Here is a 15349-nt window from a genome sequence, read left to right as displayed (position 1 = left end):
TCTATATGGTTCTCAGCAGAGAGAAGAGACAGTTACAGGAAGAAGTGTATTTGTTCATCATATGGTGACGTGGGGGAAACAGTCAAAAAATAAAATGTGACCACTTTTTGCACTTTTGCAGCCCCTTGCCTCAACCAAAGTTGAGATTATTCTAAACTGGACTGTGAGAAAAAGAAAGCATTTCTCTGAACACATTTGCTCTCCAGTAGCAGTGAGACAGATGCAGTGAGGCGTTACAGCAGTAATTTCCAATTGGTTCTCTGTTGTGAGGCCAAGATCTCTCCGCCTCAATCAGTGTTCATCCCACGTGCAGACAGCTCACAGTGTCAGGGGGAGGGTTCATTTAAAGTGGATTAGGGGCAGTTATAATAAACACAGGCATAAGACTATAATAACACAGCCAGGTTCTACCGTGCCCTCCAGATACAGCGCGCAGCAGCGAGGTGCTGTGGGAGAAGCGGGGATGTCTTATCGACACCGAAAAAGCACACATAAAGACAGGCCTGACAAGCCCACCAGCTAACACTTGGCTGTTCAGTCATAATGTAATGCTTCAGCTGGTCTGGAGACGCTACGCAGTTATGTCTCAACCTCAAGACGTCCTCTGCACCCTCCTCACCCGGCCCTCTCCCCCCCTCTCCCTCCCTCCCTCCCGCCCTCCAACTCTCTCTCTCTCACATTGAGATCAGCCAACAAAAATGTCTTCGTTCAGATTAACAGACGTGGCTGTTCCAGCACATTCCAGTGCATATTTTATGAGGGTCACGCAGTCTGTTGCAGGTGTTGTTGCTCTGATGAAGGCCCCGCACCTCCTAGATGCACAAAAAGAAAACTCCCCAGCTGTGAAAATGCGCTCATCTTGAACAAGAGGTCTGCTTTAGATTTTGAACACACTGGCTTCACACATCATAGATAACCGGGTGTGTGAGAGAAATCATTCTCACAGCCAGACTGCTACGGGCAATGACCTTTATAGGAGTAGACAAGAAGAAGGGAGGAAAAAACCTTTGGAGAATGTTTAACGTGACTTTTGTGCATCTATAAATAACTAGACTTAATAATTACAAGCTGTCTGCACGTACAAACAGACGGAGATACTGTGAGGTTTTGCTTTGTGCAGTGAAGCAGATTACATCAGTTCCATGTTTTTCATTGTCATGCATTTTAATTTGTTTCACGCATGCTCTGGCTCTGACAACTGAATTTCCCTCGGGGTTAAATTATGTACCCATTTTGCAGTATCTTTAATAAGAGCCACCCGTTGGGAGCTCCAGACGATATGATGACATGACTGAGCTTGTTTTTTCTTTCCATCCTCACCTCAAAGATCTCCTCGCGGGACACCTCGATGCGGCAGTGGCCAGCCTGAGGCTGCTGCTGGGACAGTTCCTGGCGGAGGATCTTGAGCTTCTGAACAAGGTCTCTCTTGTACTTGGGCACCGTGAGGCACTCGGCCTCCTCTGGGAGCTGACCGGGGGACACCAGAGCCTGCTGGGCCTGATCCTTCAGCTGGTTCTGACGACTTGAGGGCAGACAGCAGGGAGAGGAAGCGAGGCGAGGGAAGGAGGTGAGAGTGGAGAGGGAGCAACGGCCAAGAGAAAGAGACAGAGGGACAAGATGAAAGAGAAAAATTGTAAGTCCTAGATGTTCCAAAACACAAACAAGCTTACTAGTGGGGAAAAAAGTAAGCAAGCACTTCCACAAAAACAACAAGGGGGATGCCAAGAAACTCAAAATACAGCTTTCTGAGAGTGAGAGTTCTTTCTGTGTCCTTTGCTGACTGCAGAGTACGAGGAGTAAACACACTGAGGTCATCTGGGAAGCACATCAAATCAAACAGCTGCCTCAGCCCCGCACAGACACACAGACAGAGGTGGAGGAGGGATTAGTGGAGGTAACACATCTTCTTCACTCACTCACTCACTGCCCCCATCTCTCTCTTATACAAACACAAACCTCCACCTGGCTGTAGCCTGGTGGTCTCACATGGAGAGGTTGCTGAACTAAAATAAGGCTTTCTGCGGGGGAGCAGCAGAATTTGACTGAGAGCTCTGCAAATAGATCCTCTGTTGCTTTGACTCATGTATACTTTGTGTAATCAGGGGCCATTTTTGCCACCTTGAAGAGGCTTACTGTTACAGTTGAACATTTAAAAGTTTACAGAGACAGACAGACTGAGAATTGTGCAGGCACTGTGATGGACAGGAAACTCACGACAAGACCTGGCCTTAAAGGCTCAAATTCTGGAGCTGAAGCTATACTTATAAACAGAATTTTCCATCTGTATCTTGTAATACAAAATTATTCTTTGTTATTGATTTTGTTACTGCGCATAACTTATGCAACATTAGCTAAATGCTATCATGATAGAGAAAAAAAACTCACCTAAACTGCTAAAAAGGCAACGAGCTCAGCCATTTTTAGTTTTTTCACTGGAGTTTTTTGGCCAATCGGGGGCAGCAGAAACACGTTGTGAGCACAACATTGACATTCTTTATCTTCACCTTTAACTTGATATTAATATTTGATATTAATAGTCGCTTCCTATATACACATCCAGCAGATACAGGGCAACAGTATCTGACATTTAAAGTTGTGTTTCCAACCAAAGGGTGAGTTTAACAAGTCCAATATTCACTCTCCTTAAGCTCGTTTTTTCGTCTGTTGAACCTCATGAGGAAAATATCTGGCTCTTTAGCTGCCAAGTGCTCCGATATATTCACCTGCTAGTTGCTTACTTTGTTCTTATAAAAGCTAATGAAATGATGATGTAAAAGGGCTCAACCTCTACCTGATAAGCACCAAACACAGAGACAGATGGTAGGCACTTAGAAAAAGAAGTTGGTAGAATTCAGTACACTGTTAATATGACACTAGTAAAACAGGGCGACATTTAATCTATATGAAATATGGACAGTAAGTAATTAAAAACAGTGAAAGAACACATTTTGTTTGTCCAGGGCAGAGTTCCTGTATGTGCATGTTTTTGATCCTAATGTAGTATAACAAGCCTGAAAGCCGAATTAAAAACATTATCTTGCTTTTACTGTTAATGTCGTTGCTGCTGCTCTCAGGTTTTGTAGCACAATCTATCTATTCACTCTATTGGAGACTCCAAAATGACTTAGATTAAAAGAATTCCAAAAAGGCAGCATTTGATGGGACATTTCAAACACTGGGACAAAACCAGCAGTTAACCGCAGTATCAATAGCGCGGCTGTGAACATCATCTGCGGTTAATGATGATAGAGGTCTTGAGAATACAACTTTTGAACTGGGCGCTGTGTTTAGGAAGACAGCCTCAGAGGGTGGCACAGTGGGGAGGCACACAACACACACACACACACACACACATAGAATCAAAAGAGCCTTTATGGAGCCGGCACTAAAGGATTATTTGCACAATGGCCTTTTGCACTTCAGTGGGGGGTGGCAGGCATGCTCGGCCCTGAGCAGGGTCATAAACACCAGAATCTAGAGGCGAGCGCAGAGGGTGGTGGAAGCATACACAAGTCAGTCTGTGGGTGTGCAGTATGGATGTCTAGGCCGTGACACCAAGGTTACAATAAACATTTTCACACAAGTACTTCCGAGTTTTCATTTGAGCTGACAAACACAGGAGGAGCTTTCAGTGTCAGTCAGTTCAGTTCATGACTCAGTAGAGTGGTCAGAAGGTAATTATCTCAAAACTTCTACTCTCATGTATCTGCCCCTTGGCTGGTATCTCCTCAGTGCTACACAATGACAACTCCTCTCTGACTGAGTAGCTCAGTTTGGTTTCTGGTGTCTACCCCATTGAATCCAGTTTGGCTTTTCAATCACTTCCTGCTATCCCAGAAAGCCACAGGGCCCCATAGGACACTGGAGACCTCCTCATGAATCCCTTTATTTCCTGCAGACTAGACTCAAGAGGGAGGGGCGGGCACTCTCCCAACAGCACCCAAACTCTGCAGACGATGGGGGGAGAATGGGTGGGAGAAAAGGGAGGAGAAAGAAGTCATGGAGCATCTCCTCCAGCTCTTTCACCCATTAATCAAACATTCCCGCTCCGTCTTTGTTGCTCTCTCATGTGGCTGCCCCAGAGTTCTCTCTTCTCTCTCCAACTCCTCACTGATGAGCACAACTCTGCTGCATGTTACCTGTCGCCGTAACAAAAAGCAATGTTTTGGCCACGCAAAAAAAAAATCACGAGCGTCTGGGAAATGACGCAGATATTTCTCATGCAACTGTGCAGAGGGCAGCCCTGCAGCCAGGACCAGACGAGGATTGAGTTACCTACTGAATGGTGACCCCGGCCAGTTGGGACGGCTCAAATTCGGTAAGAGATTGCAACATCACGAGGGAAATATAACCAAAACTGTGGTCTGGATGCTCAGGCTGTGTCTTCAGCAAATAAAAAAGGCAATAAACTATAACTTTGATGGACATATGTGTGTATATCGAACATTTTTGCGGGATGACGGCACATGAGGTGAAAATTTCTAAAATCCCTGACTTGATAAAAGGCAGATGTCTTGATTGAAATCCATGACGACTGATGTCTTTTCCAGAGTTTTGTCACAAATGAGAAAGTCACTGCAAAGTCTATCTGCAGTAACAGCAGCTTCAGTACGGACATAAACTGTAGTGAAAAGGCAGCAGATTACAGGGTTAATGGAACTAAAATGGACTGAGGTTGGCGCAGGTTAAACCTCAGCCATGCAGTCATTTAATAAGAAGTTATTTCACAAATCTCAGGCCAAGGTCCATGTGCCCTTCAAAAACCTGGAACAGCCAAAATGAAAGACTTTATATTTTTCTACTTCTCACTTCACAATAAAAGCACAACAAACATGCACAAATGTGATTAATAACAACTGCAAAACACATACAGCTATAGACACTTTTTTCTGCATATAAATGACTTCTGTGATGTTAGATAAAACTTATGCCCACATTCTGGCTTTGATGGGAACTACTCATGCTACCAGAAGACATACACAATAGAAATTCTATGCATGATATTTTCACACATCTGGGCATGGTCATGCTCATGACAAAATTCCTACATTAAAAACAAATGTGGCGTGCCAGTCTACATTTTTATTTGAGGACCAGCAAAGCGAATACAAAATCCCAAACACGTTCTTTGATCCATCAGAACAGGAAAAAACGAAACCTGATCTCTCCGTCAATGCATTCCATCTCTCTCTGCACAGAGAAGGAATGAGATCAGGCGGAGGAGGCCCACCAAGGCACCCGTATGCTTCTCCACCTTTGCAGAGCAAGGACCTATGGGTAATTCTACAGCTATCACTGCGCAGTATTGTATGTGTTTGAACAGCTGCACAGGGGAAGAGATTCTGAACACAGGCATCCATGCACGCAGGCATGTACCAAGCACGGAAGCATGAAGCAACCCACATGAACGCACGCACGCACACACACACACACACTTCATTCATCGACTTGGGCATCAAATTTATGCTCCGTTTCCTGGACGTAGGACGCTCCTCAGCCACAGACACAGCAGCCTTGGTTTCCACTCAGCTATCTGATGTCTGGCCAAAGCCAGCTTTGTGACGGATTGTGTGCTAAAACGCCTTTATGATCAAAACCTCTGCGGGCCTGAGGAATTTAAATTTTTGTGTGGAAAGAAAGACTGTGGGGGAGTGCACCATGGATGTATTTCTGTGTGCGCACAAACGTCTGCTCAGCAGAAGGGCCACTCTCACTGCTGAACCTCTACAGGTGGTGAACACACATTGGCACAGGATCCCAGAGTAAAACATTGACTGAGGGGGAGGCATAGTGAGCAAGTCTGCAAATGTCTGGGGGAGTGAGTGCTTGTGTGTGTTCTTGTCTGTGTGTAAGTGAGGACTACTGGCACGAGGCCCAAACCTTACCTGACATTCTGACTTTCTATGCCTCCTCGAGAACCATTGGGGCTTGGACTACAGATGGAAAAAAAAAAAAAAAAGACAGAAAATAAATCTCACTGCTTTTATACCGCTTTTTATGTGGCATTTAATTTATTTCACTAATACATTTTTCTGTGTTAAGGGCACTATAGAACTCACTTGAGGACTAGATGCAGGTTGGCGGAGAGGCGCGGGTCTGTGAACTGTGTGGTTCGGTTGTTGTGGTCGACAAAGTAAACCCTTCCGGTGGCGGTGTTCCGTATCTCCCATCCAGGAGGTAAAGGACCCAGTTCCTCACAGTTCACATTACTCAGATCTCTGAAATGTAACAGACATGCAAACAACATGCAGTACAGCATTATTACAGAGGAAAAATAAAGGCAACGTAGGGTGGGACGAGGGGAAAGAGACACAAAGTACACATATCAAATTGGAGGTATAAAACATACCAGAGCACTGACTAACTGGACTCAGGCGGACATCGAGATTCTGAGATGTCTGAGAAATTGCCTTTATTCTATTTCTCTTCTTCCTCCCATCTAAATTATTTACTGCTGCCCTGCAACCCCTTTCAGCTGGATTCCATGGAGACAAAAAGGTTCAGGAATTACAGCAGTCTCGCTATGCTGGCGCTGACTTGTCTGTTTTGCGGGATTAAAGCCAAAAGGGACGAGAGCTTCACGAGCGATGAGAGCTTGGCAGCTGAGCCATCTGCTAATGTTGGAGCTGTCTGAGGAGCACCCAGTGAGGTGTGGCGTGACCAATGGCCTCCTATCAGGAGCGATAAAAATATCATCTATCACTCACATGCTGAGAGAACGCAAGTGAGCAGAGGCCAGGTATTATAACATCGGTCATGTTTTACTGATGGTGTCTCGAGTGCACTGGAGCCCGACTCTGCACATGCACATGTAGATCTGTGTGCATTGTTCTTGGAATATAGTAATCAATGGGACACACGTGCCTGACAGCATTGCCCAAGAGCCTCTGGTACGGCCGGTTGAGGCCTGTGTGCTGTTGTCCATGTGTCCTTGAGCGAGGCAGGCCGTGCCAGGAGACCAGATCGCTCAGAGAGCCCCGTGACGCGGGTCTTCTCACAGCATGTCGGACTCATAATTAGCTGCAGGTTTACAGTAAACTACAAGAGGATAGGGACTGAGAGACCGCCATATTGTCAGTTATGTCAGTGACTGCCGTTTCAGGAGGACCGTAAAGTATGACAAAGAACGATAGCTGGTTTAAAGGGACAGTTCATCCCGAAATCAAATATACACGCGTTTCCACTTAGCTGTAATGCCATTTCTTCATCTACATTGTTTCTGTGTCAGTTGCTGAATTTTTTAGATATCTGTCATTAAGATGTCTGCCTCCTCTTGAAGATAATCAAACTAGATGGCACCCCAGGCAAGCTAAAATTACAGCTAAGCAAAGGAAGACACAGTGTTATGTTTAGGAACACAACCCTCTCGTCCATGAGTAGATGCACAATTCTTTTCGTCTGGTGATATGACTGGCAGGTCTAATTTGGGTTATCATGATTTCTGGAAGGAGACATTGCTGTTGAGTATTTCAAATGTGTTCTTTTGGCACCTCAAGCATCACAAGCCATCTAGTTCCATCTGAAGAGAAGGCAGACATCTCTTCAGTGGATGTCTCCAAAACTCACACACAACATACACAATCTATATGGATCAATAGCACTACAGGTGAGAGGAAAGACATGTATTTTGGATTTGGGCATGATTTATTCCCTGAGGCAAGTAGGTGTTAAATGTTTAAATGTGGAGAGAAAAAGAGAGCTGTTGTGTTGCCTGAGGTCGCAGAACCTTTGGGGGACGTACCTTGGTACTCTGGGGTCATGCCATGTGCTGACACCTGTCTGAGTGTGGAGAAAGTACACTTGGCCTTGCTGCGTGGTCCTCTGCTCTGTAGGAAGACACAAAAACAAGATAAATTGATGCATGGTTTGGAAAATGATGTGAATCAAATAAAAATATGAAGAAGTAGAAGATTTTGCTTCAACCTTGGTATCCAGTGCATGTCAAAGGTTTAAATATATGGAAAGTGAAATCGAGTTTAATACATGTGTCACATGCAGACAGACTGTGCGTATAATCTGTCTGCATAAGAGAGAGATCACACAGATGGAGATAAAAGGACTGGCTGAGTCAGTGGAGATCCCAAAAGGCAGCAGGGAAGAGGAGGAGGAGGAGGAGGGGGAGGTGAGAGACAGGGTGAAGAACATTGGAGAGGAAAGGAGAGGAGAGATGGGCTTGTCTGACTTTTGAGTTGGTGAGCTCATTCATCACCGCCCGACAGAGAAATTTCCATGTAGTGGCCTGCCAGAGAGCTCTTCTCTGGCATCCCTTTAGACCCACCGCCCTGCTTAACATGCACGCACACGCAACCCTCCAAACCCCAACGAGTGTACAAAGTACATTTGACACACAGGGTGACATCTGTGGGCTAGTGCCCAAACGCATGAGGAGAATCAGAGGTGCCGACAGGTAATATAGGTGCTGAGGGGTTCTATTTCAAACTCCTCAAAAATGGGAAAAACATAAATAAAAAAATATTATGATGGTGTGATGTAATATGTCGGCCTCACCAGGTACAGCGATGCTCAAAAAAAAAATGAAAGAGAAAAGCAGAAAAAAAGAGTTCCATGTACAAGACTTCAGTATTGCAATATTGATTCTCCAATGATTGAACTGTCTCAAAAAACTTGCTATGATCAATATTTACACAAAAATACAATAATATATATATATATATTTTTTTTTATAAAAGAAACAAACAGTTATCAAGCAGTTCAATTAAGAGATCTGAATGTTATGCCCCTGTTTGTTGACCAAATCAATTGTTGGAAGAGCTGGGTAAATAAGCAATGCACTTCAACAAATACAAGGCGAATATAACATTTGTGTGAATGAAACTCAAACTACCATGTGTGCACCTTTGGTCGTGCTACTGACAAGGTGGAAAGGGAAGAGGAATAATATCAGGGATTATTAGCTACTTAGAAAGGAAGGGAGTGAGGCATGTGTGGTGTGCAAATGGAGCCGCTACGTCACAACAGGGAAAAGCCTAAGAAGGCAGAGATAAAGACAGGCATGAGGGGTGAGTAGCCTTCTAATCTAAAGGACGGAGAGCAGAGTCGTCATATGCCTCAGCAGCTCTAGATCCAAATCCTACAGAAGATTTCAGTGTCATGATAAACAAAACTCTCTTTGGCTGTAGGCTCGCAGCTTGTGTGTGTGTGTTTGCTTTTAAATGAATGCGTCTGAATGTGTGCAGAAAGTAGAACAGAGGAGGGAGTGAACGGCTGCCGCCAGCCTTTAACAGCTAGATCAATTCAATTAGATTGTCTAAAATGGAGCCAGTATTTCAGGCTCCTTGTGCGGTGGAGCTGCAGCGTCATCACAGCAGCGCTGGACTGAATGAGGCTACAGATTAGCCGGGTTACTGAGCCCAGTGTTGAGCAGAGAGGAGGGCAGGGGCGAAGCAATTAACAAGACAGCGTTACAATCATGACACGATTCATAGTCGAAGTAGAGGTGGCTTTCAGAGAGGATAAAGAAACCCAGCATACTCCAGTATAATCAGGATATTAAATATTCATCCATCTCAAGATAGAAAAGCTGCACATACAATATTGATAGTGTAGTGTAGTTTAGTTTCCAACCCTTTTTTTTTTTATGCACCTCTACAGGCCTATCAGATGAACTCAAGTACCTCTTCGTCAAAAGCAGTCATTCTCCAAATGTGTTCATTTGAACTGAATATAAACTGGATGGTATTTAACACTATTAAGTACAATAACTGTCAGTGTTTCATTTGCTTAGGTCAACAAAGTGTTAATCGATTTGGCTAACCATTAGTCCTTTTGATATATGTCAACAACCAACCACGCAGAACAGCAACATCATCGCTAGGCACAATGACATCAATAACATCCACAAAATTATATATCAGGTAAAACCACCAGCCATGTTACTTTTGGCTAACTATTTCTACCACTTATCGATTACATTCGGCAAACTATTTGAGAAGATCGATTTAGCTTTCTATTTCAAACTACTATCTGTTACTTTTGACTCCATTCTAACCACTTATCTACTTCTAGCAAAGCTTTTTTAAATATCCACTTAGTAGAACTAAAGTAACATTAGCCAAATAAAATGTGTGCTACTTATGCATTACTTTAGAACAAGTGTTCTTGACAGACTTGTCTGTTCACTTGTTAACTACTTTTCATGCAGTTGCAACTCATGGTGTTCCAGTTGTATAAATGTGTAGGGACACATTATCATTTTAGTTTTAAACAAATAACTATTTCTGCTTTGAGCTAATCCATAACATTTACCCCCCCGGTAATTGCATAAGTAATGCTGTTTGTGAATTACTGTTATAGTTTTTCTCTCAGTGTATTTTATTCCAGTTAGTGTTGTGCTTTAAGATCTGCTCATATTTAGCAATTTAAGGCATGATATAGCACAATATATCGACTACACAATCCTCGTTTGGTTATATTTTTTGAGCACAAAGACCAGATGATAAAATATAAGGTCTACTTTGTGGTGCTGGTCTCCAACTTACCATATCCCTCAGGTAAGTCAGGTGGCGTGTGCAGGTGGGTTCTGCTCATGTAGTTGCGGTGCCTCTGGGAGCGGACCCGTCTCTCCTGGGCCCGCTGGTCCCCGCCACTGGTTGGCAAGGCTGTGGTGGGCGTGGCCCCATTCGTGCTGATGGGTGTGTTTTCATCCACAATGCAGCTGAGAGGCCGGCCAGGGCTGGAGTACTCTGATGCAGGCCTTGGAGGGACAGGAGGGAAGGATGGGTGATGGGTTATGCAAACAACAGGAGAAGAACAAGAACAGGGTATACAGCAATTCTTAAGTCGAATTTAATACCTTTTAACACCTTTTTTAATACCGTCATAATATTTTTTAATACCAACACGACTTCGAGCTGCAACTGTAGTGGCAACCTTTTGAACTTCAGTGTTGGGGGTAACTAATTATAAAGTAACAGATTACTGTCATTTTGTTACTTAACTTTCTGAGTGAATAAGTGTAGTAATGCTTACTATTCAAATCAAGCACCCATAGACATATATATACATAGACGCCTCAGTGAGTGCTGGACCGTACATCGACATCGCTGCCATATTGGAGGAGGCAGCTCAGCCCCGTGAACTAATACCAGTCAATGGAGTGAACTTTATAAAGCCACCTTCTACAAAGTGCCGTAAGTTAATGCCTCTCATTTACACATTCACACACGTACGGATATATTCAGGAAACAGATACGAACCAAAAGCAACGTCTGTAACGTTCTCTGATGATTATAAACATTAACTACTCCTTATATGTTCAGTGTACAGGTCCGCACCAAACCACAGGATGTATTTTTATAATGTTTTTACGTGTGTTTATAGCTGCTAATGTATGTAACGCTGTTAATGTGATGATACATGACAGTTAAATATTTAATCTGGGTTATAATAACCAGATCCTGACATGTAAATGTGACATCTTTCTACCATACTGTCAACTTGTTTCATTAAATTTAAGTTTAAATATGGACAACTGACTTAATATTTGAATCAGAATCAGAAATATTTCATTGATGCCCGACGAGAAAGTCAAGAATATGCAGAAAAATACTACTACTACTACTACTACTACTACTACTACTACTACTGAAAACTATATATGGTGCATATTTATAATAGTAGCCTACTGCAACTTTACTTTTTTTTACTACCATTAAATGTTATTGTATACATTATCATATGTTATAATGTTCTGTCTTGGAGTATATCTCTATACTGCTGAAAAAAAGAAAGCAGGCTTACTGCTGCTGCATTTTCTTATCTTGATTTGCAGACTTAATTTTTTGTCGCCATGATTGTTATTATTAGTACTTACATCCTCAAAAATCACTGTATTTATAAAAACGACACTGGTGATTTTTATTCACACAGATGTCACATTTACATGTCAGGGTCTGGTTATTATGGAAGGATTCAATATTTAACTGTCATGTATCATCACAGTAACAGCGTTACATACATCAGCAGCTGTAAATACTCATAAAAGCATTACAAAATCCATCCTGTGGTTTGGTGCCGACCTGTATATAAGGAGTAGTTAATGTTTATAATCATCAGAGAACGTTATAGACGTTGTTTTTGGTTCCTCACTGTTCCCTGAATTTATCCGTACGTATGTGAATGTGTAAATGAGACACATTAACTTATAGCACTTTGTAGAAGGAGCTTCATAAAGCTCACTCCATTTACTTGTATTAGATCACGGGGCGGATCTGCCTCCTCCAATATGGCGGCGACGTCGACGTATCGCAGCAGCGGGCCAACCCGCTCAATGAGGCATCTATGTATATCTATGCAAGTACCTATTATTACTGGATACTTTGTTATCTTTTTACCTCAATAAAAACACTGACCTATACACAATTATTTGTTATTAAATCCTAACCCAAGACAAAAAAATGTTTAACAGTTTTTTGGGTTTTTTTGGCCTTTATATGGCTTTATTGATAGTACAGGCTCAAGAAGGGGCAATTTTTGAAGAATAACCCTTAAATGGTGACTACTGGTGAGATTTTTGGGAAAAAATTTTCATGTTCAGAATTTCAAAATTTAGAATCTAAGACATGAGACAAAATAGTGTAGAAGTTGACATTGCTGCTTGAAAATATGTTAACCTCTTTGAGCATTAGAGAACTTTTTTTACCATTATTTTGTTTATGATTATATATTTTTCATGGAGACAGAATCTGTTTCAGAAGTCATTGAACCACATGACATGGAAGCTATAAAAAAGAAAATACAATAACAATAGGTGTGTCTCATTCGTTCAGTTTGCTAATACAATTTGCTGCTGGATTGGAGTCACTGGGTCACATAACATGGAAGATATTGAAAAAACTGCAATTATTTTGTATTAATATATTTATGCTAAGTAATTTAATGATGGTCCCTAAATCAGTTTCCAGCGGTTCAGCGCGAGGCTCTGGGAGGTGAGCTAACCGTCCTCCTGCTGCTAACACTGGGCAAACCTCAGTAAAGTCGCGGCTGGACCCGAGTGAATATCCATCGAATATCCAACCTGAAACTAACTTCCCAGAGGTTCGATGAGTCGCCTGTTGCAGCCTTTGAATAGGATGACGAGGATTTCAGTCACTCAACTTAAATGGTGACTTTTAGAAATGATACAAATAGCAGTAATGACAATAATAATCGATTTCAAGATAACTTAGGGTGTAGTGCTTTCACTGTGTGAAACTTAAATTCGCCATTCGCCCGCGATATTACACCTACAAAAATCATGCGGCCGCACTGAAAATCCAGTAGCAGAATGCATATAGGGAAAACACTGACACATCAGAGAACCTTCCGCAACGATTGCAGGCTCTTTGGTGGAGCTCTGCTTTGAATGAAGTTCCATCGTGACAAATGAATGGACTACTTGCAGAGTGACATGAAGACATGAATCAGAGGCACAAAAAACGTTGACAGTGGTGGCCGGTCATGATGTTTACCAATACCTGACCCGTGCCTTGCGCACTCCCATCCAGGTGATATTCATTGTCTTTTTACAGACGTGGCAATAAGCCTCTGGGCTGTTACCAGAAAATTACATTTCCCCATGAATTCGTCAATAGTAGCAAACTTTTGGCAGCAAGCCAGCCTTGTGCTATCCAGCAAAGACTGAGGCGCTAATAGTTTTACGCGTCGTCACACTGTCTGACATCACATCATCAATACCTCTCAGGTCCTACTCGCACATATAATTTATATAAATAAATTCACGCGTTTTTTAGGAGATAGGCCTGCACTTACCATAAATGAAAAAAAACTCATAGTTGGATAGTGGTTAGAAAATGTAATACCTCGTCAGATGACGTTTATTACTTTTTAATACTTTTTAATGGCCTTAATTTTTGCTTATTTAATTTACTACCTTTTAATACCTTTTACAACCCCGCGGACACCCTGAAGAAAAACGATTGGCAGAAAGAGAGAGAGTAGAAGAAAGATTAAGAGGATGGACGAAGAGGAAGTCATCTCTACGAACACAAATAGCAGCAAATCAATAGGCAGCATTTAGGAAGTTTTCAGGTGCTAAGTAGGAAATCTGTACAAGGCAACTCACACATAGAGCATCAAACACAGAAGCACAGAGACTGCCTGAGGTCAAGCTTAGTAAGAACTGAGCGATAAAGACAATAAAAAGAGGGTACATCAGATGCAGACGGGGCGGGGAAGAGGTGCCTCTCCATTCCAGGGCTCTTACAGAGTTGTGGACATTGCTCGGCTTCAACTGTTTTGTTCTTGAGGTTAAGACCATACTAGAATTCAAATACACATTTTGAAAAATGTTGTATAAAAAAAATGGCTGCAGAGAGAAGCCACAGAAAGGAAGGCGACCTGCACATCCTGCAGAAAGGAGATCTACCTGTATTTGATGGGGGAGTGCATGAAAAGTGCCTGAATATTACTTTTAAAACGCTGAACAAACACTGTTATTCTCCTCTGTCAGCTCTATGACTTCCACATCATTAAACATCACTGTCTGGAGCAATCTGTCTGTCTAACCCTTTTTTTTTTTTTGAGGACCCCACTCTAGTTTTGGACAGCCTCCCCTCGTTTGGGAGCACTGAGGTCAGAGATGAGGTCTTCCATCGGCCTGCTGCCATTTGATTTAAGAGGGTCTCAGTTTCTGTGGGCTGCAGAGTGTACTCACCTGGTAGGCCTCTCCCACTGTGTGGTGCGTGTGATGTGGTTCAAGTACTGGATCCGTCCAGACGCTGTCCTCCTCTCCTCCCAGCTGGCAACACAAACATACACACACACACACACACACACAGCAGTGAGCAGACATGGTTAAGCAGCCGCAGAACCAGCGAGTAGTGTTCTGTCTCGCTGCTCTGTCTCACCGCATGCAAATATCATATTCCACATATCTTTACCCCCGCACTTGAAGGCAGCATTTACTGTTTTGGATTTGCAACAACCTCTCAAAAATCTCCCTCGGAGATGATAAGAGATTTCCCCCAAACTCACTCACCCATCTGGAAGATCATTGTCAAACAGCCGACTGCAGTCCACCACAGGGCCTCCTGTGCCTATCCGGTCCCTCGACTGCAGACTCACTGCAGCAACACATGGCACACAGATGCAAACGCTACGATTACTAGACAGCAGATTACAGTGCAGGCGGATATTTTATCGGAGCACAAAATGGAGCTATATATCTTTATGAGTAACAGGGATAGGGTTGAGTTTTATCAGTGGTATCCTGAAGGGTCTGGTTAAGGCAGTTTATTTTTTCATTCTGCAGGGAGAGCTCAGGTTTATGAAATCTAATCCTACATTTTACATGAGGGCTGTGATATATATGTTACAGCAATGGGCAACA

General features: G+C 42.8%; 1 protein-coding gene across 3 annotated transcripts in view; it reads right to left on the bottom strand.

The window, feature by feature from the left end:
• The window catches only part of smurf2 (SMAD specific E3 ubiquitin protein ligase 2), a 55030-nt gene that overhangs the window by 8446 nt on the left and 31235 nt on the right, over nucleotides 1–15349 (bottom strand). For all 3 annotated transcript variants that reach the window (XM_030407840.1, XM_030407841.1, XM_030407842.1), the window contains 7 exons: nucleotides 14999–15083; nucleotides 14675–14758; nucleotides 10500–10714; nucleotides 7742–7826; nucleotides 6060–6218; nucleotides 5886–5933; nucleotides 1321–1522 (listed from right to left, as the gene is read on the bottom strand). In XM_030407840.1, the coding sequence (XP_030263700.1) occupies nucleotides 1321–1522; nucleotides 5886–5933; nucleotides 6060–6218; nucleotides 7742–7826; nucleotides 10500–10714; nucleotides 14675–14758; nucleotides 14999–15083 (878 nt within the window). The remainder of the gene's footprint in view (nucleotides 1–1320; nucleotides 1523–5885; nucleotides 5934–6059; nucleotides 6219–7741; nucleotides 7827–10499; nucleotides 10715–14674; nucleotides 14759–14998; nucleotides 15084–15349) is intronic.

Source organism: Sparus aurata, chromosome 23, assembly GCF_900880675.1.
Source record: "Sparus aurata chromosome 23, fSpaAur1.1, whole genome shotgun sequence".
NCBI classification, from domain to species: Eukaryota; Metazoa; Chordata; class Actinopteri; order Spariformes; family Sparidae; genus Sparus; species Sparus aurata.
Note: the sequence above shows the minus strand (reverse complement) of the source record. Positions and strands in the feature narration are given on the sequence as shown.